General features: G+C 47.1%; 1 protein-coding gene across 2 annotated transcripts in view; it reads left to right on the forward strand.

Annotated features, from left to right (window-relative positions):
• Window positions 1-26,566, forward strand: part of slc12a4 (solute carrier family 12 member 4) — a 231,030-nt gene that overhangs the window by 183,342 nt on the left and 21,122 nt on the right. For both annotated transcript variants that reach the window (XM_072518277.1, XM_072518278.1), the window contains exons 16-22: window positions 3,426-3,530; window positions 5,855-6,023; window positions 7,009-7,204; window positions 16,181-16,350; window positions 17,195-17,326; window positions 17,435-17,542; window positions 26,347-26,534. In XM_072518277.1, the coding sequence (XP_072374378.1) occupies window positions 3,426-3,530; window positions 5,855-6,023; window positions 7,009-7,204; window positions 16,181-16,350; window positions 17,195-17,326; window positions 17,435-17,542; window positions 26,347-26,534 (1,068 nt within the window). The remainder of the gene's footprint in view (window positions 1-3,425; window positions 3,531-5,854; window positions 6,024-7,008; window positions 7,205-16,180; window positions 16,351-17,194; window positions 17,327-17,434; window positions 17,543-26,346; window positions 26,535-26,566) is intronic.

Here is a 26,566-nt window from a genome sequence, read left to right on the forward strand (position 1 = left end):
TCCCCAGTTTTCACAACTGTCACTTGGGCTCTCCGGGGGCTGTTGCTGGCCTCGATAATGCCTTCCAGCAGCAGCCACTGGACCTCGGACCTGATGAAGGTCCTGTCCTGGGCACTGCCGTCTGCTCTTGGTGGCGACGGGTTTGCAATCCGGGGTGAGGTTTGCAAACCGAGAAGGCAGGTCGACCTTAAGGGTCGTGAGACCGCATACAGTAAGGGGTGGTAGGGGCCCGCCGAATTTCAGGGTTAGACTTTGGAGGTTGCACTGGAAGTCCAGGCTGAGTAGCAGGGCAGCGCAGAGGTTGGGGAGGACGTAGAGCCGGAAGTCGCTGCACTCTACGCCCTGGATGGTGAGGGTGGCGGTGCAGTACCCCCGGATCTCCACGGAGTGGGATCCGAAGGCCAGGGAGATTCTCTGGTTAATGGGGTGTACCGCGAGGGGGCAGCGCCTTACCGTATCGGGGTGGATGAAGCTCTCTGTGCTCCCGGAGTCCAGAAGGCATGATGTCTTGTGCCCATCGACCTTTACCGTCGTCGACCCGGTTGCGAGGTTGTGCGGCCGGGACTGGTCGATTGTGATGGAGGTGAGCTGTAGCTGGTGTTGGAAAGTCCCTGGCAGGTCGGCAGGCGATGAGCGGCCCGATGAGATGCCCGACGAGCAGGGGTCCTGAGGCGGGGAAGATAACAGCGCCATGGGGCGCACGTGGCGAGCGGCGTTAAAGATGGCAGCGCCTACAGGCCACACGAGGCCTGATGGGGGGGAAGATGGCACCCATGGGCCGCACATGTCCTGAGGCAAGCAAGATGGTGGCACCCACAGGCCGCACATGATCCGAGGTGAGGAAGATGGCGGAGCCCACGGGCCGCACGTGGGCACACACATTTATACTCCGCCTACTGGACGGATCCAGCAGGCAGGGATCTACCCCCATACCTGTAGTACAGGAGCCTTACCGTATTACATCTTGTATGTGATACATACAACAGTGGTGACTACCACATCCACATTAACTCTTACCAACTTTTACAGATGTACCATAGAAAGCATCCTATCTCGCTGCATCACAGCCTGGTATGGCAACTGCTCGGCCCAAGACCGCAAGAAACTTCAGAGAGTCGTGAACACAGCCCAGTCCATCACATGAAACTGCCTCCCATCCATTGACTCCATCTACACCTCCCGCTGCCTGGGGAAAGCAGGCAGCATAATCAAAGACCCCTCCCACCAGGGCTACTCACTCTTCCAACTTCTTCCATCGAGCAGGAGATACAAAAGTCTGAGAACACGCATGAACAGACTCAAAAACAGCTTCTTCCCCACTGTCACCAGACTCCTAAACGACCCTCTTATGGACTGACCTCATTAACACTACACCCCTGTATGCTTCACCCGATGCCGGTGTTTATGTAGTTACCTTGTGCTGCCCTATTATGTATTTTCTTTTATTTCCTTTTCTTTTCATGTACATAATGATCTGTTGAGCTGCTCGCGGAAAAATACTTTTCACTGTACCTTGGTACACGTGACAATAAACAAAATCCAACAAACACATGTGATTATTAGTTCAGGCCTCTGGATTACAGTGCAGAAACCTATCCGCTATGCTACCATACCCTTCTGGTAATATGAGGACAATGGGCACTATTTAACGGCGGGGAAACAGGGTCTCGTTTTGGGAGCGAATAGCGACTGCCAAGAACAACCCTGCTATCATTAAGCAAGATTTTTTTTTGCCTCACTGAGGCCGCACTTCGATTAATTTCCTGCACTGACGAGCTCAGTTTTGGCGAAGTTTACAACAGCTGTCGAAAAATGGGAAGCTGTCACGGGGAACCTGCCGGGGGCTCAATGGTATGCATAGCCCCTGGGGGAAGAGGGCCAGTGCCAACCTGGGAGCATTGACAGGGGTTGTTCCCCTTAAATGTGGGGGGAGGGGGGGGGGGGGGTGCGGTTTGACCTTATGTGGAGGGGGTTGCCCTGGTGCTTATGTGGGGGAGAGGGCGTTGCCCAATTTCCCAAACTATTTTTAATCTTTGTGGGTGTGTCCAGGTGTTTCAGGAGCCTCAGAAACTGTAGCATGTAAATCTGCTGAATTGCATTTTAAAGAGAGTTTGAAGTCCCCAGGCTCTGTGTACATGCTTGTTTGTTTGAAATGGGTGCATGCCATTGGAAAAGCTAAAGCTAAAGGAAATTATTGAGGAAATTATTCTGTTCCGAATAAAATAGCCCTTACTTGTTCCAAAATTCTTAAACAAATGGGAAACTAAATGGAGACGATAAGTATCACACTGAGGTTGGGGAAATGTGTCGTGTTCAGGGGCTGGATTCTCCGTCGGCGGGATCCTCTGCTGGCAGTGCACTCATGCCCACGGATTTCCCGACCGCATGGCAGTGCCCACAATGGGAAGCCACGTTGGCCAGCTGCTTGGACGGAGGATCCCGCTACCAGCGGGGGATGCACCGCACCAGAAAACTGGGGCGACGGGTCAGATAATCCCGCCCCTGATCTCTGTTGTTCCTAATCACATCTTGGAGTGAATCGGTAGAACTGCGCATGTGATGGCAGCAAATGCTTCTTAAATATGAGGTCAACCGAGAATATCTCAAATTCTAGAAGAAACATTTTTTTAAAATTTAGAGTACCCAATTGTTTTTTTCCAATGAAGGGACAATTTAGCATGGCCAATCTGCCAACCCTGCGCACCTTATGAGGGTGAGACCCACGCAGACACCGGGAGAATGTGCATACTCCACACGAACAGTGACCCAGGATCGAACCCGGGTCCTCGGTGCGTGAGGCAGCAATGCTAACCACTGCGCCATTGTGCTGCCCCTAGAAGAAACATTTTAAGAGAGATCTGGAGTTGAACAGAACTTCATCTGCCCCAAGGGTACGTACACTGGAGGCTCCAAACTCCCCCATAAGATTCAATGATTTTATTGTCAGTCGCTCTAAATTGACTGCATTTGTTTCCCAGGATGAGGCTATTTACCTCTATGGTGCCAAGACAGTCACTCGAGGCTGGAATACGGTGCCAAGGAGTTGACGACCTCAAGGAGAGAAATAGGTTTTGCTAGGTGTCAATGCTGTTGCTAAGTGACCATAACGTTCTGGTCCTGCCCCATTAACATATAGCCGATTTCTCAGTTGGAAAACCAAATGTTTTAAGTGGACCTTTTCTGGAGCTGTATCCATGAGATTACCAGCTGAATTAAAGTCAACTTCTTACTACAAAACCTGCACCATGAGAAACAAATTTGAGACTGCCTCAATGCCTTTGCTTAGGCCAGCAACCAGAGCTAATGGTCACCGCTAGATTCAAGTTCTGCTGGTGGCAGATATTTTGCTGTGTGCATCTTTGTTTGGGTATTTCAATGAAATTAAATAGTATGACAAACCAGATTAATTATGTATTTTTTTACAGTGCAGAGAAGGAATGGGGTGATGGTATTCGGGGTCTGTCCCTAAGCGCAGCTCGCTATGCATTGCTGAGATTGGAAGAAGGTCCTCCTCACACAAAGAACTGGAGGTAAAATAATGCAGTTAGTTTCGACCTTGCATTATGCAACCACAGAGTAACTAATAGGATGGTATGAAGCTTGATTGTATAAGGGCATTATATAAACATAGAATCTCTGCAGTGCAGAAGGAGGCCATTTGGCCCATCGAGTCTGAATCGATCCACTCCACTCTATACCCATAATTCGGTAACTTAACCTGTACATCCCTGGACACTTAAGGGACAATTTATCATGGCCAATCCACCTAGCCTGCACATCTTTGCACTGTGGGAGGAAACCGGAGCACCCGGTGGAAACCCATGCAGACACACAGAGAAAATACAAATTCCACATAGTCACTCGAGGCTAGAATTGAACCCTGAGACTGGCACTGAGAGACAGCAGTACTAACCACTATGCCACCGTGCTGCATGGGCAAATCAATTTTAAATTATAATAATTGTGCATGCCTTTAAGCTCTTCGTACATTTCATGCCATTCTCTATTTTTCAAGTATTCTGCTATATTCAAAATAAATGCTTAGCTGTGTAACCACTTAGCTGCATAACCACTTCTTAGTAATTCTAATTACTTAGTAAGTTAAGACAAAGTTATAGTTATTCTGACCTACTACTTAAGACTATTCATACTTTTAGTAAATGAGCCAGTGGTCTTTTTACATTTTGTCAATTTCTTACTTAGGCATGCTCTAAAAAATAGAGCCAGACTATTCAGGAGTATAAGTAGGAAACACTTCTACACACAAAGGGTGGTAGAAGTTTAGAACTCTATTCCACAAAATGGAAATTGATGTTGGATAAATTGCTAATGATAAATCTGACATCATTTGTGGAAGGGCGTTGTAAACTTATTGGTTAACAAACATTTTGTGGGATATTGGGCAAAAATGGGTATGTGGATTTAGGCCACATATTATCCATGATCTCATTGAATCATGGAACAAACTTGAGGGAGAGAAGTTTGAGGGAGGGGTCTACTCAATAACTTACCCCGTTTTCGATGTTTAAATTTAGATCATCTTTCATGGACTTATTGGCTTTTTTAAATTTAGAGTACCCAATTCTTTTTATTCCAATTAAGGAGAAATTTTAGCATGGCCAATTCACCTACCATGCACATTTTTGGGTTTTGGGGGTGAGACCCACACAGGCACGCGGAAAATGTGCAAACTCCACACAGACAGTGACCAGGGGCCAGGCTTGAACTCAGGTCCTCAGCACCGTGAGGCAGCAGTGCTAACCACTGCACCACCCTTATTAGCTTTTTAAAACATATGTTGTAAGTATTTGATCTGTAACCTGTTCAACATGTCACACTTTCTATGTCACATTATAAACTTGCCCGAATAATAGAATCATAGAATAGAATCCCGAGAGTGCAGAAGGAGGCCATTTAACCGATCAGGTCTGCATCAACCCTCTGAAAGAGCACCCTACCTAGACCCATACCCCCACCCTATCCCCATAACCCAGTAGCCCCACCTATCGTTTTGCACACAAAGGAGCAATTTAGCATGGTCAATCCACCTAACCTGTACATCTTTGGGCTGTGGGAGGAAACTGGAGCACCCGGAGGAAACCTACACAGACACTGGGAGAAAGTGCAAACTCCACGCAGTCATCCAAGGCCGGAATTGAACCAGGGTCCCTGGCACTGTGAGGCCTAGAAAATAGTTTTAAACAGACGGTTGCTTTCTATATGTGGCTTGCAGGCCTCCCATACTAGGTGTGCATGGAACCTCCAAACTACTGCTCTCCCCTCCATCCGCAGCCGTCTGAAGTTGTCAGAATTTTAAATATATATATTTATTTAGCTTCAAAAGTTGGGATTATTTTGAAAAAAAGCTTCAAACATAAATTTACACTGGGCTATTCGGTTTCAATTTCATTGATCTAATCACATTTGGGCATTCCTACTAGCCCAGTGCACTTAGCTTCTTTCTTCCTTCCCTCTTGCTTTGTCTTTCTTTGACATGATTAACATTTGATGTTTATTTAATTCATTCTAGGATTGCATACCAGTGTGCTGAGCTTTGTTTAATTTATTAACTGCAGAAATTCCTATTGGGCCACATTTGTTTTGATAATATTGGGAAACACAGTTTGTTACGTCCTTTGGTTATTAATTACCAACTAACTAAAGTCTGCTATTTTATTATTCAGTTTGGTTCAAGCCATTTATTGAAGATTGAAATGCACTTTTATTCTTCTTTGCCAATATTGTTCTGTTCTTCCTCTGATCTGCCTGTTTTAGCCTTGACAATGCACAGCATTGGTATAAGCTAAAGTTATGTTGAATTATCCTGGTAATTATACAATGCTTTCTTTACTAGGCCTCAGTTATTAGTAATGCTGAAACTAGATGAAGATCTACATGTGAAGCTTCCCAGATTGCTAACATTTGCCTCTCAGTTAAAAGCTGGAAAAGGTCTTACTATTGTTGGTTCTGTTATCCAAGGGAATTTCCTGGAAAATTATGGTGAAGCACAGGCTGCTGAGCAGGTATGACTGAAGGTTTTCTGGTTATTGTGTTTTTGCTTAACATCCTGCGCTGATTGAAGAGGCAAGTTTTAACACTGGGAAATTGAAGGCTTTTCATTGTTGGCACTCAGTGTCATCTTCAAACATTTATTTGATCATGTGCTGAGGCTGAGATAAATTGCATGTTGCATTAAATGGCAAAATGAATAATGGTGGCACAGAGATCTCATATCACAACTGCAAAGACAATTAGAGAAAAGAATAAAAATGTTTTGGACTTCTTTCAACAGAATTTGCATTTTTCATAGAAAGATGCTTTGGTACATAACTATTTAAAAAAAAAAAAAAAAAAAAATTACTTGTGCCTCGTAGATGATAGGCTTTGGGGCAACAAGGATCAATTGCTGCAGAGTGCCCATCCTCTGACCTGTTCTCATAGCCACAGTGTTTATTTGGCTGGTCAGTGGTAATTCCCAGGATGCTGATGGATGAGCAATTTGGTGATATTAATGCCATTGAATGCCAGGGAGAGTTGATTAGGCTCTCCTGTTGCAGAATATTGTTTTTCTTTATTATTATTTTTCTTTACACCCCTCTTTCCTCTCTGTATGTCAGTCTTGTGTGTGTGTGTAGAGGGTAGGGCGAGTTAAAGAGGGGGGATTAGAAACTGGATAATAGTTGTATTTGTTGCCTTTTTACTCATAATTATTGTTATTAATAAAATATAATCGTGTTTAAATTTACAAACCTAGTGACTGTAATTATTGGCCAGTCAGAGACCAAAGACTTCGGGTATTTTCTAAGAGTTAATTAATTTCAATTGTCATGCGACTCCGAGTCAAGTGGGACTGGAATTGACTGTGCACTAGCCCAGGGTGTCATAACAAAGTTCATTCAAAGCTCAATAGAATATCGAAGCAGCAATTAACATTTATAACAAGGTTTATATGAATTATTTGACCATAGAAATCAATTATCCTTAATGATCATTCACTTCTCAATCTAGACAATCAAAAATATGATGGCAATTGAAAAGGTTAAAGGATTTTGCCAGATTGTAGTTTCTTCAAAGGTGCGAGAGGGCATTGCACATTTAATTCAATCATGTGGACTTGGTGGAATGAAGCATAACTCGGTTGTTATGGGTTGGCCTTATGGCTGGAGACAGAGTGAAGATCCCAGGGCTTGGAAAACATTCATAGGTAAGATTTATCAGCCTCTTAATTTTCTTGATGCAATATATATATTTCAATATCATCCAAATTATAGAATTTTCCCTCTGATTTGTAATAATAATATCACCAATTTGAATATTCTGCATTCTTTGACAGAAAAGGGTAGAGTTTTAACTCCGCACAAAGGATGGAGGAATTTCAAAATACAAATTATATCTTTCCCAAATTCCATTTCTGCCATCTTATGCGCCGGATTACAAACATTTTGTGGGGAAGCTGACACTTCCCACAAAAATAGAATGAATTATCATGGCATGTTTCTGCTTACTGCACCCCTTTGCAGCTCTGCGAAGAGGCTGCATAAATTTAGTTTTTTAAGCGCAAGGACATTTATCTTCTTAAAGTTTAAATATTTAAAAGTATTTGATTTACTAAACAATTCAAATTACTCAAACACAAGGGGCAGGATTCTTGGCGAACCGGAGGGACGGGCCACTCCGGCGTTGGGCCGCCCCGAAGGTGCGGAATCCTCCGCACCTTCAGGGGCTAGGCCGGCGGCAGAGTGTTTGGTACCACGCCAGCCGGCGCGGAAGGGCCTCCACCGGCCGGCGCGAGTTGGCGCATGCACGGGAGTGCCAGCGTGTGCTGGCGTTATCCCAACGCATGCGCAGGGGGTTTCTTCTCCGCACCGGTCATGGCGGAGGTTGACAGCGGCCAGTGCAGAGGGAAAAAGTTCCCCTACTGCACAGGCCAGCCCACGGATCGGTGGGCCCCGGTCGCGGGCCAGGCCACCGTGGGGGCACCCCCTGGGACAAGATCCCCCCGAGGACTCTGCAGGCCGCCCGTGGAGCCAGGTCCCGCCGGTAAAGACCTGTTGTGATTTACGCCGGCGGGACCCGCCGAAAAGGGGCGGCCACTCGGCCCATTGCGGGCCGGAGAATCGGCAGGGGGGCCGCTGCCAGTGGCCGGCGCGATTCCCGCCCTCGCCAAAACCCCGGCGCCGGAGAATACGGCAGCCGGCGGGGGCGAGATTCACCCCCCCCCCGCCGGCGATTCTCCGACCCAGAGTGGGGTTTTATGGCTACTATTAGGACATGATGACCAAAAAGTGAAAGAAATATCCATATGAAACTTGATAAAATGTAATGGATGCCAAAAACTAATTTTTAATTGTCTAATATAATTTTGCAGCACCAGTTGGAAAGTGTGCCTGTTTTTCACTCCTCAATTCTGACCACAAAAATGAAATCGCACATGCCCAAATATCCACTTTGTCCTATTGCCAAGCATGTCAAGTTATCCCCTTGAACTTGTTGTCAGATGGTCCAAAGATAGAACATAGAACATTACAGCGCAGTACAGGCCCTTCGGCCCTCGATGTTGCGCCGACCTGTGAAACCACTCTAAAGCCCATTTACACTATTCCCTTATCGTCCATATGTCTATCCAATAACCATTTGAATGCCCTTAGTGTTGGCGAGTCCACTACTGTTGCAGGCAGGGCATTCCACGCCCTTACAACTGAGTAAAGAACATACCTCTGACATCTGTCCTATATCTATCTCCCCTCAATTTAAAGCTATGTCCCCTCGAGCTAGACATCACCATCCGAGGAAAAATGCTCTCACTGTCCACCCTATCCAATCCTCTCTGATCATCTTGTATGCCTCAAATTAAGTCACCTCTTAACCTTCTTCTCTCTAACGAAAACAGCCTCAAGTCCCTCACCCTTTCCTCATAAGATCTTCCCTCCATACCAGGCAACATTTGGTAAATCTCCTATGCACCCTTTTCAATGCTTCCACATCCTTCCTATAATGCGGCGACCAGAATTGCACGCAATACTCCAAATGCGGCCGCACCAGAGTTTTGTACTGCTGCAACATGATCTCATGGCTCCGAAACTCAATCCCTCTACCAATAAAAGCTAACACACCGTACGCCTTCTTAACAACCCTCTCAACCTGGGTGGCAACTTTCAGGGATCTATGTTCATGGACACCGAGATCTCTCTGCTCATCCACACTGCCAAGAATCTTACCATTAGCCCAGTACTCAGTCTTCCTGTTATTCCTTCCAAAATGAATCACGTCACACTTTTCTGCATTAAACTCCATTTGCCACCTCGCAGCCCAGCGCTGCAGCTTATCTATGTCCCTCTGTAACTTGTAACATCCTTCTGCACTGTCCACAACTCCATCGACTTTAGTGTCATCTGCAAATTTACTCACCCATCCTTCTACACCCTCCTCCAGGTCATTTATAAAAATGACTAACAGCAGTGGCCCCAAAACAGATCCTTGTGGTACACCACTAGTAACTGGACTCCAGTCTGAACATTTCCCATCAACCACCACCCTTTGTCTTCTTCCAGCTAGCCAATTTCTGATCCAAACTGCTAAATCACCCTGAATCTCATGCCTCCGTATTTTCTGCAGTAGCGTACCGTGGGGAACCTTGTCAAACGCTTTACTGAAATCCATATACACCACTTCAACTGCTTTACCCTCATCCACCTGCTTGGTCACCTTCTCAAAGAACTCAATAAGGTTTGTGAGGCACGACCTATCCTTCACAAAACCGTGTTGACTATCTCTAATCAAATTATTCCTTTCCAGATGATTATACATCCTATCTCTTATAACCCTTTCCAAGATTTTGCCCACAACAGATGTAAGGCTCACTGGTGTATAGTTACCGGGGTTGTCTCTACTCCCCTTCTTGAACAAGGGGACAACATTTGCTATCCTCCAGTCTTCTGGCACTATTCCTGTAGACAAAGATGACTTAAAAATCAAAGCCAAAGGCTCAGCAATCTCCTCCCTAGTTTCCCAGAGAATCCTAGGATAAATCCCATCCGGCCCAGGGGACTTATCTATTTTCACACTTTCCAGAATTGCTAACACCTCCTCCTTATGAACCTCAAGCTCTTCTAGTCTAGTAGCCTGAATCTCAGTATTCTCCTCGACAACATTGTCTTTTTCCTGTGTGAATACTGACGAAAAATATTCATTTAGCACCTCTCCTATCTCCTCGGACTCCAAGCACAACTTCCCATTACTGTCCTTGACTAGCCCTACTCTTACCCTAGTCGTTCATTTATTCCTGTCATATCTATAGAAAGCTTTAGCGTTATCCTTGATCCTACCTGCCAAAGACTTCTCATGTCCCCTCCTGGCTCTTCTTAGCTCTCTCTTTATGTCCTTCCCAGCTAATTTGTAATTCTCGAGCGCCCTAACTGAACCTTCATGTCTCATCTTTACATAAGCCTCCTTCTTCCTCTTGACAAGTGTTTCGACTGCTTTAGTAAACCACGGTTCCCTTGCTCAACCACTTCCTCCCTGCCTGACAGGTACATACTTATCAAGGACATGCAGTAGCTGTTCCTTGAACAAACTCCACATTTCCATTGTGCCCATCTCCTGCAGTTTTCCTCTCCATCCGATGCATCCTAAGTCTTGCCTCATCGCATCATAATTGCCTTTCCCCCAGATATAACTCTTGCCCTGTGGTATATACCTATCCCTTTCCACCACTAAAGTAAACTTAATCGAATTATGGTCACTATCACCAAAGTGCTCACCTACCTCCAAATCTAACACCTGTCCTGGTTCATTACCCAGTACCAAATCCAATATGGCCTCGCCTCTCGTTGGCTTGTCTACATACTGTGTCAGGAAACCCTCCTGCCCACATTGGACAAAAACAGACCCATCTAAAGTACTCGAACTATAGCGTTTCCAGTCAATATTTGGAAAGTTAAAGTCCCCCATAACAACTACCCTGTTGCTTTCGCTCTTATCCAGAATCATCTTTGCAATCCTTTCCTCTACATCTCTGGAACTTGTCGGAGGCCTATAGAAAACCCCTAACAGGGTGACCTCTCCTTTCCTGTTTCTAACCTCAGCCCATACTACCTCAGTAGACGAGTCCTCATCAAACGTCCTTTCAGCCACAGTAATACTGTCCTTGACTAACAATGCCACCCCTCCCCCTCTTTTACCACCTTCCCTGAGCTTACTGGAATATCTAAACCCCGGCACCTGCAACAACCATTCATGTCCCTGCTCTATCCGTGGGCGAAATTCTCCCCAAACGGCGCGATGTCCGCCGACTGGCGCCCAAAACGGCGCCAATCAGACGGGCATCGCGCCGCCCCAAAGGTGAGGAATGCTCCGCATCTTTGGGGGCCGAGCCCCAACATTGAGGGGCTAGGCCGGCGCCGGAGGGATTTCCGCCCCGCCAGCTGGCGGAAACGGCCTTTGTTGCCCCGCCAGCTGGCGCGGAAATGACATGTCGGGGCAGCGCATGCGCGGGAGCGTCAGCGGCCGCTGACAGTTTCCCGCGCATGTGCAGTGGGGAGAGTCTCTTCCGCCTCCGCCATGGTGGAGACCGTTGCGGAGGCGGAAGGGAAAGATTGCCCCCACTGCACAGGTCCGCCCGCGGATCAGTGGGCCCCGATCACGGGCCAGGCCACCGTGGGGGCACCCCCCGGAGTCAGATCGCCCCGCGCCCCCCCCCCCCCCCAGGACCCCGGAGCCCGCCCGTGCCATCTTGTACCGCCGGTAAATAGGTACTCTAATTTATGCCGGCGGGACAGGCAATTTATCGGCGGAACTTCGGCCCATTCGGGCCGGAGAATCCAGCGGGGGGGCCCGCCAACCGGCGCGGCCCAATTCCCGCCCCCGCCGAATATCCGGTACCGGAGACTTCGGCAACCGGCGGAGGCGGGATTCACGGCGGCCAACGGCCATTCTCCGACCCGCTGGGGGGTCGGAGAATGACGCCCCATGTCTCCGAAATGGCCACAACATCGAAGTCCCAGGTACCAACCGATGCCGCAAGTTCACCCATCTTATTCCGGATGCTCCTGGCATTGAAGAAGACACACTTTAAACCACCTTCCTGCCTGTCGGTACACTCCTGCAACTTTGAAACCTTACTTATGACCTCACTACTCTCAACCTCCTGTATACTGGAGCTACAATTCAGGTTTCCAAGCCCCTGCTGAACTAGTTTTAAACCCTCCCGAAGAGCATTAGCAAATTTCCCCCCCTGGATATTGGTACCCCTCTGGTCCAGGTGTAGACCATCCCGTTTGTAGAGGTCCCACCGACCCCCGAATGAGCCCCAATTATCCAGAAATCTGAAACCCTCCCTCCTGCACCATCCCTGTAGCCACGTGTTCAACTCTCTCTTCCCTATTCCTCGTCTCGCTATCACGTGGCACGGGTAACAACCCAGAGATAATAACTCTGTTTGTCCTAGATCTAAGTTTCCACCCTAGCTCCCTGAATTCCTGCCTTACATCCATATCCCTTTTTCTACCTATGTCGTTGGTACCTATGTGGACCACGACTTGGGGCTGCTCCCCCTCCCCCTTAAGGATCCCAAAAACACAATCCGAGACATCACGCACCCTGGCACCTGGGAGGCAACACACCAACCGCGAGTCTCTCTCGTTCCCACAGAATCTCTTATCTATCCCCCTAACTATGGAGTCTCCAATGACTAATGCTCTACTCCTCTCCCCCCTTCCCTTCTGAGCAACAGGGACAGACTCTGTGCCAGAGACCCCTGGTAAGCCCCCCCCCCCAAAACAGTATCCAAAGCGGTATACTTGTTACTAAGGGGAACGACCACACGGGATCCCTGTACTGACTGCTTCCTCCCAGGCCCTCTCACCGTCACCCATCTATCTTTATTCTTCGGAGTAACTACATCCCTGAAGCTTCTATCTATGACCACCTCTGCCTCCCGAATGATCCGAAGTTCATCCAGCTCCAGCTGTACAGGTTGGGTGGATTGGCCATGCTCAATTGCCCAAAGGTGTCCAAAGGTTAGGTGGGGTTGTGGGGATGGGGCAGTGGAGTGGCCTCGGTGGGGTGTTCTTTTGGCGGGTTGGTGCAGACTCGATTGGTCCGATGGCCTCCTTTCTCACTATAGAGATTCTCTCATTCTATGGTGCAGAGTGTGTTTTCTCTTAACAGTTTTAACCCGGTACAGGGAATTCCCAAAATTTGTTGGTTTTGGAGGAGAGCAATGTTATGAAATAAATATGAATCACTTCCCTGAGGGAGAAGGCAGGAATAAATTTGAGGATGAATTTGCCCCAAAGCGGGAGAGAGTTGGCTACAGGTAGATGCCCACTCTCTTAAATATGAGGCGCTGTTTAACCACCGCATTGCGCCTGGCGCAGATCCGGGCTCGCTGGATAAATAGTGGGAAAGGGCAAAATCGAGAATCGCGCCGGGCGAGAATCCGTTTGCTATCTAACTGGCCAGCTCCCGATGGGGATTTCTGGATCACACCCAAATATGGTGTGAATATCATTGACCACAATTAGCAACAATTTCCATCTCATTAGCGAGACTGGCAATGTAACAGCCAGTAACGAGAATGTAACAGCCTCCCGGGAATTAACTGGCTCCCCGGCAAGAAATCTCGCTGGCATCATTTAGTACTCCTTTTTAAAAACATGAAGCTGGCGCAATGGCTGCTAAGGGGAACTGAGGAGGTGAGTAGCCATTTCCATTTTCCGGCATGCAGCTCAAGAGAACCCCTCAGGAGGTTGGGCTGAAGTGTTCCAGGTTGGGGGTTACCCATGGGAGGGGGGGGGGGGGGGGGCGGGTTTTGTTTGTGATGCCTTCAAGCCCTCTTTAAATATTGTGGACATCCATGATGTAACTACAGCTACTGCCTGTCTATCCTACCAAACACTTCCAGGACAGGGCCCTGTTCTTGGTTTATGATAAAGGTCATCCTTTGACTGTGAGCAGCCTCTAACTTCACAGCCGAAGGCTATTGCTGATAAGGAATTGGCCTTGTTAGTTGTGAGAGCACATCACAGCTCTCAAGTGCATCCTCATGGGTACAAGTGCCATGTCTCACACGATGATTATTGCATCGCATTTAAATCAAATTTTGAACCCTGAACAGTTTGTCTAACTTTTAGAAGCGTCAGCACCATAGAGGCATCAGCCAGCAGTCAAACACTCAAGAGCTGGACTTCAGCACTGTGGATATCCCCGTGACCATAGGGGTAAATGTGTGGATCAGTGGTGGCCACCTGAGCCCTAATGTTCCTGGCAGGGGTCTTGTGTCTAGGGACTCCTGCTATGGCCAGGGGCGAGTGTCCAGAGTGAAATTTTCCAGCACAACTGGCTTGGTGGATGGCACGCTGAGAGAAGGCGGGACACTCCTGGGTGGGGGAGGCTTGGGTTATTTGTGGGTCCTGGGATGGAAGACACTCGGTTTCACTCCTCATCTTATTCTTTATAGATACCAAAATGGATAGTGGTGTCATTCCCGCAGAGGATGCCCTTCGCGGTGATGGTGGCAGCCTAGGTGGCCAGATGCTGGAGAAGGAAGCAGCATTGATGCAGGCGGCACCCCATGTGCATGGGGCCGTCGCACACCCTGAAGATCCAGCCGCCCATCAGGCCATGTAGGAACCCAGACGAGTTGCCTGCAACGGGCCAAGGTGTACAGGCGTTGTTGGTCTTTTGAGGAGATGTCAGGCAGCATGTGTCGCAGGGGATTCTGTCTCCACAAAAAGACAGTGTGGCACCTGTGCCATGCCCTTCACAGACTTGGCACTCCGTGGAAGAAGAGTACACCCGCTATCGGTGGATGTGAAGGTCACCGCATGCCTGAAGTTATATGCCACCTGTTCTTTCCAGGGCTCGAGGGAGGATTTGTATCACAAGCAACAGCCTACAAGTGCATCCATGAAGTCACGGATTCCCTTTAAACTGGGCAGCTGACTATATCAACTTTGAGCTTGACCAAGCTCACAAAGGTGCGCGGGCTGCAGGCTTCTCTACCATCGCTGGGATGCCCCAAGTCCAGGGGGTAATTGATGGCACGCATGTTGCCCTTCGCGCACTGAAGCATCAGGAAATGCCCTTCATTAACAGGAAGAGTTCCATTCCCTGAATGTTCATCTCATGTGTGACCACCGCATCTGGATCATGCACGTGTGTGCACATTTCCCAGGAAGCTTGCATGATAGCTACATCCTGGGACACTCTGAAATCCCCGGTGTCTTCGTGGTCCATCCTAGGCTGACGGGTTGGCTCTTGGGGGATAAAAGGTAATCGCTGTGGTCCTGGCTGATGACGCCAGCACAGAAGCCGGAGACCGAGGCAGAGACCCGATGTAGCGAGGCCCATATTGCCACCCATGCTGTCATTGAGTGATGCACTGGACTGCTCAAAATGTGGTTCCGATGCCTGGACCCTCTGGTGGTGAACTGAAATGCATCCTCCATAGAATATCGTGCTTTGTGGTGGTCTGCTGTGCCCTCCCACAACCTGGCACAGCAGTGGGGAGACGTGCGATCCCGTCTTGAGTTCCAGGAGAGTCTAGTGTAACTCAAGATAACTTGTTCTGTATTTGAGCGTTACCTTACCATGTGTACATTAATAAATCCTAGTTCTGGCTAAGTCATCAGCAGTTCCGTCGATTCATTTCTAGACTAGATCATGCAATGCAACATTTGTCAACAAGCAATTTTCAGTAAGTGTGTCAACTGGAGAAGGGAGGATTACAAATATCGTTGAAAGGTTTGGGTTGTGTACAATATCCAGTTAATGGAAAATATGAATTATGTATCACAGAAATGCTGTGATGTATACAGTGTATTTGTGCTAGCCAATTGATGACAACCACAGTCTGCTTTCTAACTATAACCACTGCGTGGCCAACTAGGTATGGCTATTGTCCCCTTCGCAGTTAAATAGAATTTTATTATTCACCAAAAGAAATTAATATTTTAAGGATTTTCTGTGTTGCTAATCCAGGTCAGCTGATTTTGTAATGTTCTGTGTGATTATTTTTGTTTTTTGGATTACAAGCATATTTTAGTCTGACTGTATATTCCAGGCATCTGATATAGGAGTGCCTATGTAACTCAATAGATTTCTATCGCTAATCAGCCCTTAGGTTTGTTCAGTAACCTAAACAACCTCAACATTAGTAACACTGATGTTTACTTTGTAGATACTGTGAGAGTCACCACAGCTGGCCACCTCGCTCTATTGGTGCCAAAAAATGTTTCTTTCTACCCAAGTAACCATGAACGCTTCACTGAAGGCCACATTGATGTTTGGTGGATTGTGCATGATGGCGGCATGTTGATGCTGCTTCCATTTCTTCTTCGGCAACACAAGGTATGAACCACATGCATAAAATATAAAGATCTTGTAGATAAAGGAAATATAAAAGACTACAGCTAGAAAATGACCCAATAGATTATGTAAAATCTGCAATTATGAACTTTTCCTAGCTTCTGTGGTGTCAAAGCTATAATTCACTGATTCAGAAAGCTGCCACTTTCTCTGACAAATTTAGTAATATGCATGCCAATCTGGAATATATAGTGACTTATTTATTATTTCTTCCCTCCTTATAGCGTAAACCCAGTAAATCTGAGGTTTATAAAGCAACATGAAGTTGTTTCATGAAGACAAATATTGAAATTAGGGCACCTTGCATAGAGACTTGCATACAGATTACAAGATGGCGCCAGAACGTGGTGACTTTGCGAGCTCTCCCTCACAGATCCACTTTTTACTTATCTTACAATCGTTCTACCTTGTGTTGCCCTATTATGTATTTTCTTTTATTTCCTTTTCTTTTCAAGTACTTAATGATCTGTTGAGCTGCTCGCAGAAAAATACTTTTCACTGTACCTTGGTACATGTGACAATAAACAAAATCCAGACTCTATAACAAAACAACCAATCATCATTACTTTATTTTTTAAATCCTATCCGATATGCATTTATGATATAAGGAATTGATGTTTAATTTCATTGTACAAGATGCAAAGATGACCAGGAATGGATGATACATCGTGTGCTGGATTGATGGGAAATGAAATTTGCGTCCTCCCTTCTGTCAGAATTTAGGCCAGTTGATGGACGTAGTGTCCATGATGTCTTATTTTATACTGGATTTTTGTTTCAATAACAACACAAAAATAAAAGCTATCTTGATTGAAATTCTGTACAGGTCTGGAAAAAATGCAAGATGCGCATTTTTACTGTAGCCCAAATGGATGACAACAGTATTCAAATGAAAAAGGATCTTGCAACTTTTCTTTATCACCTGCGCATTGAAGCAGAAGTTGAAGTCGTTGAAATGGTGAGAAGTAAGCCTGGTGGGATAAGTTTGGACCAACAACATAACGGTTTTCATTTAAAAAAAAAAAAAATACTTTCTTACAATAATAGTATCAAATTCTGTCCTCAGCATGGCAGTGATATTTCAGCCTATACATATGAAAGGACTCTCATGATGGAGCAACGGTCACAGATGTTAAGACAAATGAGACTATCCAAGACTGAGAGAGAGAGAGAGGTAAGCTGCAATAACATTATTAATCACTCTAAATTTCTACAGACGTTATGATCATCAAATTAGTTGTTCCAGCAGACTAACCTAAATTAGAAATAAGTATTCTCAAACTGTGTTTATTAAATACCATTTTGTTCTTGGACTTGTTCCACTGGTCAGCTTTTCAAACCAGCTTTTTTAAAAAACTTTTTAAAAGTATCTTGAAACTTCCATTCAAGAAGCACTGAGGATATCAAGAACCCAGGATGTACTCGGGGTGAGGGAATTCAATGTTTATCACCAAGAGTAAATTGGTAACACCACAACTGACCTGAGGTACATAGCTGCCACACTGGGCCTGAGGCAGGTGGCGAAGGAACCAGCTTCTTAATATCCGTATCATCAATCTGCATATTGCAGATGCATATGCCCATAACAATATTGATAGGATTAATGATTGCACAGACATCATCGGCATAATTTTAATCTATCAAAATCTGTAACCTCATCAGGTATATCTCACATTCTACCATTATGCCCAAGCCAGGGAGCTAACCTCGGTTGATGGAATGTGGAAACGCACACCAAAAGCAGTGCCAGACATTCCTGAAAATGTGTGCCAACCTGGTGAACTACAACAGGACTAAGTGCATGACCAACAGCAGATGCAACCTGCTGTAGAGAGAGCTCAGCAATCCCACAATCAAGGGGTCAGATCAAAGCGCTGCAGCCCTGCCACATTCAGTCGTGAGTGGTGGTGGACAATTAAATATGTAAAGGGTGGGGGGGGGGGGGGAACAGCTTCATGAACGTCCTCATCCTCAATGGTGAAGGAGCCCAACATATATATTAAAGACAAGAGGCGCAATTTAATGGACCAGTGCGCCAGACTTGGTGATGCGGTGAGGCCAGTTAATCTCATGTAAGGCTTCTCGCAAGATTCATGGAACTCTGCGTGCCTCGTGAGATTTAGTGAAATCTCGGGAGACGTCACGATCTGGATCTAGCCATCGCTGGGTGATATATAGATTAACATATTTAAGTGAGCTATTGGACTCATTTAATATATCCGTGCCGTATTCTCCCAAGGCCGGGAACTAACTACCTCACCTGGGAAACATCGCCATGCCGTCAATTAACACTGGTCCACACAAATGTGACCAGACGTCATGGCACTTGGGGGAGTCTCCCAGGCTTTGGAGGCCCCCGGGTGGTCGGGCTCTGGGCACTGCCAGATTGGCACCTTGGCACTGCTGCCCGAATAACCTGGAAATGCTACCCGGCAGTGCCACTTTCCTCTTGTGGCACTGCCAGATTGGCAGAGACACTGTCAGGCTGACAGTGCCCAGGTGCCAGGTTGCCCATGTCAGGGATCGGGCCCAGGGGTGCCCTGCCTTGAAGAGGTGTGGTGAGGGAGGGGGGCTCAAGGACCCCTTAACAGGGCAGTTGGGGATCTGAAGGCCGCGGTGGGGGAGCAGAGGGGAATCAAAAGATCGGGCTGGTGTTTAAAAATGGCGCCCCAATCTACAAATACTCTTCCTGCACTGGCTAGCTAAGCTCATCCTTGACGGGGTGTTACTTGCGAGGCAACAAAAAGTCAGAGTCCTGTTAGATAGCAGGGTTGTTCTTGGCATAGCAGTGCCAAGAAACACCCGGCTACACACGCCCAAAACGGGATTCTGCCCAATGTGTTTCGACCACTTTCACAGAATCACAGAATTTGTACGATGCAAAATGAGGCCATTTGGCCCATCGTGTGTGCACCGGCTTTCCGAAAGAGCAACTCACCTAGTGCCATTCTCCTGCCTTCTCCCTGGAACCCTACACATTCTTCCTTTTCAGATAAGAGTCCAATTCCCTACTTGAACCTGCCTCCACCACACACTTAGGCAGAGAATTCCACACCCTAACAGCTCACGTGTGTGAAAAGGTTTTTCCTCGTATCACTATTGCTTCTTATAGTTATTACTTTAAATCTGTTCCCTCACATCCTTGATCCTTTCACAAATGGGAACAGTTTCTCCTTATTTACTCTGTCCAGACCCCTCACCCCCGTACGGCAGATGGTGAAACTGGAATTAATAAAAATCTGGAATTAAATGGTGAGGGCCAGGATTATCCAGAGAATTGGAATAAAGGAATTCTGTTTGTATTATTTTAGGGCAGCACGGTAGCACAAGTGGCTAGCACTGTGGCTTCACAGCGCCAGGGTCCCAGGTTCGGCACCCCACTGGGTCACTGTCTGTGCGGAGTCTTGGACGTTCTCCCCGTCTCTGCGTGGGTTTCCTCCGGGTGCTCCGGTTTCCTCCCACAGTCCAAAGACGTGCAGGTTAGGTGGATTGGCCATGATAAATTGTTCTTAGTGACCAAAAAGGTTAGGAGGGGTTATTGGGTTACGGGGATAGGGTGGAAGTGAGGACTTAAGTGGGTCGGTGCAGACTCGATGGGCCGAATGGCCTCCTTCTCCACTGTATGTTCTATTGTTTTGAATACCTCTATCATATCTCCTCTCAGCCTTGCTTTCTCTAAGGAAAGCAGTCCTAACTTTTCCAATCTAATTTCATAACGGAAGTCCCTCATCCCTAGAACCATTCTCCTGTATCTTTTCTGCACTCTTTCCAATGGCTTCACATCCTTCCAAAAGTGTAGATCCCAGAACTGGATGCAACACTCCAGCTGAGACTGAAATTGTGAGTTACAGAAGTTCAATATTACATTCTTGTATACCCCTATTAATAAACCCGAGGATACTGTATGCTTTATTGACCATTCTCTCTAGTTGCCCTGCTACCTTCAGAATTATGCTCATATACATCCAGGTTCCTCTGCTCCTTCGTCCCCTTTAGAGTTGTACCCACTGTTTTCTGCTGTCTCCATGTTCTTTCTATTAAAGTGAATCATATCACATTTCTCCATATTGAACTTCATCTTCCACCTGTCCGCCGCCTATTCTACCAACTTGCCTATGTCCATTTGAAGTTCTACTCCATCTTCCTTGCTGTTCACAATGCATCAAGCAGAATTGTGATCTCTTCCTGAGAACCCCAGCATCACAGATGGCAGTCTTCAACCGATTCAGTTCATTCCAAATTATATCAAGAAACGGCTGCGCTCTCTGGATACAGCAAAGGTTATGGGCTCCAGCATTTTCTCAGCTTGTGATTTGTGCTGCTGAACTAGGCGCACCTTTAGATTAACCTTTTCAGTATAGCTGAAACACTGAGATCTACAAAATGAAAAATTGTCCAGTTATATCCAGTCCATAAAAAGCAAGACAAGTCTAATCCAGCTAATTACCGTCCCATTGACAAAGTGATGGAAGGCATCCACTGGTTAAAATCGTTCACAGCGATCTCAGGGATGTTAATATATAAGTATGATATGTATAGGTTGTTGTTATAGACTATTGTATATTGGACTGTTAAAACATATTTTTGGAGAATATTTATCTGGGACAAGGCAGTTGCCATTTAGTTTTGTTTTTGTTTATATATTATTTATTTCTTGTTTATAAAACTGGCCATTGTTATTTATATTGTTATATTACTGTGTAAAAGATACACAATGTACTGTGATGGTTGGCCAAAATTTTTCAATAAAATATTTAAAAAAAAAAAAAATCGTTCACAGCAGTCAAGGGTGCTTGCACATCTTAAGGTCAAGGGTGCTTGCACATCTTAAAAGTTTGAAAGCCGATGTAGCAATGCTGCAGGAGACTCACTTAAGGGTGAAGGACCAGGTGCGACTTAAAAAGGGCTGGGTTAACCAAATGTTTCACTCCGGATTTGATGGAAGGGCTCGAGGGGTAGCGGTGCTGGTCAGCAAAAGGGTACGCTTCCAGATGGAGAAGGTGGTGGCAGATCAGGGGGGTAGATATGTGATTGTGACAGGGGCATTGGAGGGGCGATTAGTGGCGCTGTTAAGTGTATACGGTCCCAATTGGGACGATGTGGGATTCGTGAGGAAGGTGTTTGGGGCTATTCCCGACTTGGATACGCATGAGCTGATTGTGGGGGGAGGACTGGAACCTGGTGCAGGAGTCAAGGTTGGACAGATCACGGCCGCGCTCGCTGGTCCCATCAGGGGGGGCGAAGGCGCTGGCTGGGCTAATGGTGGAAATGGGAGGGGTGGACCCTTGGAGGTTCCTGCACCCAAGGGAGCGGGAGTATTCGTTTTTCTCAGCGGTCCATAAGGTATACTCGCGGATCGACTTTTTTGTGGTGGGGAAGGCTTTGCTGGCTGGAGTCAAGGGGTGGGAATACTCTGCAATTGCAGTGTCAGATCACGCTCTACATTGGGTAGATATGGTGCTAGAGAAGGGGGCAGCGCAGAGACCGGGGTGGAAACTGGATGTGGGGCTTTTGGGGAACCAAGTATTCTGTGAGAATTGAAAAGGTAATTAAGGAATATGTAGGTTTCAATTGTACGGGTGAGGTGTCGAAGGCAGTCGTCTGGGAGGCTCTAAAGGCGGTGGTGAGAGGTGAGGTAATTTCGTTTAAGGCTAGGGTGGATAAGGAGGAGAGGTTGGAGCGGCAGAGGGTAATAGATGAGATGTTGGAGGTAGATAGGAGGTATGCAGAGGATGGAGACCCGGCAAAGCTGGAAAAGAGGAAGGAACTACAGGCGAGCTTCGACCGACTGTCCACCAGGAAGGCGGTGCGCCAACTGAGACGAGCAAGGGGTGCAGTTTATGAACACGGAGATAAGGCAGGTCAGCTCCGGAGGGAGGCAGCGGCAAGGGAAATTCTTCAGGTGAAGGATAGGGCAGGGAAGTTGGTGGTGGCCCCAGTGCTGATAAACAAGATTTTTGAGCAGTTTTATGAGAGGTTGTACAAGTCAGAGCCACTCGGAGGAGACCGTGAGATGCAGGAATTTCTCGATGGGTTGGAGTACCCGAGGCTAGGGGAGGGGGGGACATGGCTACATTAGAAGGAGCAATAGTGGAGCAGGAGATAAAGGATGCGATTGGGAGGATGCAGTCGGGGAAGGTGGCAGGGCCGGATGGGTTTCCGGTGGAATATTATAAAAAATTTAAGGATAGGTTGGCAGCCCTGATGGTGGGGATGTTTGAGGAGGCGATAGGGAAGGGGGTGTTGCCGCAAACCTTGGGGCAGGCATCGATTTCCCTGTTACTAAAAAAAGATAAGGATCCGACGGAGTGTGGGTCGTATCGGCCCATATCACTTCTGAATGTGGACGTAAAAGTGTTGGCGAAGGTACTGGCGGGTAGGCTGGAGGAGTGCCTTCCGAAGGTAATAGGGGAGGATAGACGGGGTTCGTGAAAGGGAGGCAGCTGTTTTCGAACATTAGGAGGGTTTTGAACGTTGTTATGGCACCGGCGGAAAGAAAGGAAACCGAGGTAGTTGTGGCATTGGACGCTGAGAAGGCGTTTGATCGGGTAGAATGGGGGTACCTGATGGCAGTGCTGGAGCGGTGTGGGATTGGACCAAGGTTTGTGAATTGGGTAAAGCTATTATATAAGGAACCAAAGGTGAATGTCCGCACAAATAATATCAGTTCGAGATATTTCTCTCTCCACCGTGGGACGAGACAGGGATGTCCTATGTCCCCCCTGCTGTTTGCACTTGCGATTGAGCCGCTGGCCATCGCATTGAGAAGTTCGGGAGCATGGAAAGGAATAGTGCGGGGGGGGATAGAGCATAGGGTGTCCTTATATGCCGACGACTTGCTGCTGCATGTGTCGGAGCCGAGTGCTTCGATAGGAGGAATATTGGAGCTACTGCGGGTATTTGGGTCTTTCTCGGGGTACAAGTTGAACCTGGACAAGAGTGAGTACTTTGTGGTGTCTCGGCCGGGGGTGGGGGCAGGAGTGGGGGGGGGGCTGCCATTCCGTCGAGCAGGGACTCATTTTAGGTATCTGGGGGTGCAGGTTGCCCGGGAGTGGGGGAGGCTTTGCAGGTACAACATCACTAGTTTGGTGGGGAGAGTGAAAGCCGATCTGGCAAGGTGAGACGGCCTTCCTCGGTCACTGGCAGGTCGGGTACAGGTGGTTAAAATGAATGTGCTGCCGCGATTCCTGTTTATTTTTCAATGCCTACCGATTTTCCTGCCAAAGTCTTTTTTCAGGGAGATTGAGGGAAGGATTACCTCATTCATATGGGGAGGGAAGGTGGCCAGAGTGAGAAAGGTGCAGCTACAGAGGGGAAGGCAGGCAGGGGGTTTGGGTCTCCCGAACTTGTTGTACTACTACTGGGTGGCGAATGTGGAGAAAGTGCGGAGCTGGGTCCAGAGGGGTGGATTCTCAGTGGGTCAGAATGGAGGAGAGTTTGTGCAGGGGGTCGGGGCTGAAGGCACTTGCAACAGCGCCGCTCCCGATAGATCCGGGGAAATATTCAGGGAGTCCGGTAATAATAGCTTCATTGAAAATCTGGAGGCAGTTTCGCCAACACTTCGGGTTGGGGTTAGGGTCAAGGGAAATGCCGATTCGGGGGAACCACAGATTTGAGCCAGGGAGGTGGGATGGAAGTTTTCGGAAATGGGAAGAGAAGGGGATTAAGACGCTAAAAGATTTGTTTCTTCGGGGTCGGTTTGCAGGATTGAGGGAGCTGGAAGCGAAGTATGGGCTAGAGCAGGGAGAAGTGTTTAGGTACATGCAGGTTTGGGATTTTGCCAGGAAGGAGATACAGAGCTTCCCAGAGGAACCGGCCCCCACATTGCTGGAGGAGGTGTTGATGACAAGGGGACTGGAGAAGGGGGCAGTGTCAGCGGTGTACGGAGCTATTCTGGAAGAGGATAAGGCACCACTGGAAGGGATCAAAGCAAAGTGGGAGGAAGAGCTGGGAGAGGTTATAGAGGAGGGGGTCTGGTGTGAGGTGCTCCGGAGAGTGAATGCCTCCACCTCATGTGTGAGGTTGGGGTTGATACAGCTGAAGGTGGTATATAGAGCACACCTCACGAGGGCGAGGATGAGCCGATTTTTTGAAGTAGAGGATGTTTGTGAGCGTTGCGGGGGAGGGCCCGCGAATCACGTTCATATGTTTTGGTCCTGTCCAAAGCTAGGGGAGTACTGGAAGGAGGTGTAGATTAAGGGTGACTATGGGTAATCCCTGATTCCTTTTTGTCATTTGTTTATGTAAACATGTGGGCATGTGTAATTTCCAAGGTGGTGCGTGTGAAACTGGACCCGGGTCCCCAGGAGGCCATATTCGGGGTGTCGGACCAGCCAGGGTTGGAAACGGGAGCGGAGGCAGATATGATAGCCTTCGCCTCGTTGATCGCCCGAAGGCGGATCCTGCTGGGATGGAGAGCAGCCTCTCCACCCAGTGCCCTGGCGTGGCGGGGGGACCTGTTGGAATACTTGATCCTTGAGAAGGTTAAGTTCGAACTGAGGGGAAAGTCGGAGGGGTTCTACAAGTCATGGGCACAATTTATTATGCACTTTCAAGAACTGGATAACATCGAACATTAGTTGGGAGGGGGGCTGTCAAGATTAAGGGTGACTGAGTAATCCCTGATTCCTTTTTGTCATTTGTTTATGTAAACATGTGGGCTGAGGTTTGGGGGTTGGTGGGCGGATGGGATTGTTGTTATTATGGGGACTGACATATCTTGCTGATTAATGTTTATTGCTGATGGGTGTAAATGTGGGAGAAAATGTGAAAAAGGAGAATTTAAAAAATTCTTTTTTTTTAAATCGTTCACAGCACAAAAATGGTTGTACTTGTTGGAGACCAATCATCTCTGCCCAGAACATTGCTGCAGTTTTTCCTCGGGGCAATGTCCAACTATACTCATCTGCTTCATCAGTGACCTTCCCTTTATTATAAGTTCCGAAATGGTGATGTTTGCTGACTGCAGCTATTTGTGCCAGCATGCAGCAAGACACTTGGCAAATTTCAGGGTTGGACTGATAAGTGGCAACTAACATTCAAGTTCCACAATTGCCAAGCAATGACGATTCCCAGTAAGAGAGAGTATCGCCATCTCACCTTAACATTCAATGGCATCACCATTTCGGGAGTCTCCATTGACCAAAATACATGGCTGCAAGAATATGTTAATGGCTGGGAATTCTGCAGCATGTGATCCAGCTCCTGACTTCCTGAGGACTTTCCACCATCCACAAGCCACAGGTCAGGAGTGGTGGTACATTCTCCACATGTCTGGATGACACTGAAGATGTTTGGCAGCATCCAGGACAAAGAAGCCTGCCATGTTCTATTCCAGAAAGACAGGCAGTGAAAGATAAAACTAGAACCTAATCTTTACACACTCTACAAACTTTTATTTACAGACAACAGCATTGCAAATATACACCTCTTAACCCAGCAACCACAGTTTTAGTCTGCTGCTGCATATATAGGAGCACAAATGAATCCCCAGTTAATGCTCACCAACTGAATATAATTAAACATCCAATTAATACAAAATTAACATGCTTGATTGGCACCTCACCTGTAAAGAACGTAATAGATTTTTACAACACTGTTAAATTTTAAAAATGTTAACTCCAGTGGCTGCAGTACATGCATCTACAAGCTGACTGAGCATATCACCAAAGCTTCTTCAAGAGTTTTTCCAAAATCCATGGAATCTATCACCTAAAGTAACAAGGTAAGCAGGCACATAGGAATATTACCACCTACAAATTCGCCTCCAAGCCACATACCATCCTGAGTCTGCTGTATCACTGATCTTTCATTGTCGCTGGTTCAAGAACTTGAAGCTTCCTCACAAATGGCACTGTGGGTGTATCGACGGCAGTTCAAGAGGCAGCTCACCACCACCTTCACAAAGGCATTTAGGAATAGGCAATATATGCCGACTTTCTGGTCAGTTACTCAGAAATCCCGTATGCTTTCTTCCAGGCTCAGTTAGTAAAAGACAGGAATTCAATAATTCATCAAGGAAATGTGTACTCAGATGAAGAGGAAGAGGTACATGTTTACCCTGACAAAATACAGATGACGTGGACAAAAGAAAAATGTGAATCTGAAAGACACCGCAATAGAGCCACCACCCCGAACAGTTTCAGAGAATTAATCAGTATTAAACCGTAAGTGTCAGCCCTCTCTATTGAGGGACCAC

This window comes from Scyliorhinus torazame, chromosome 10 (assembly GCF_047496885.1).
Source record: "Scyliorhinus torazame isolate Kashiwa2021f chromosome 10, sScyTor2.1, whole genome shotgun sequence".
Classification (NCBI taxonomy): domain Eukaryota; kingdom Metazoa; phylum Chordata; class Chondrichthyes; order Carcharhiniformes; family Scyliorhinidae; genus Scyliorhinus; species Scyliorhinus torazame.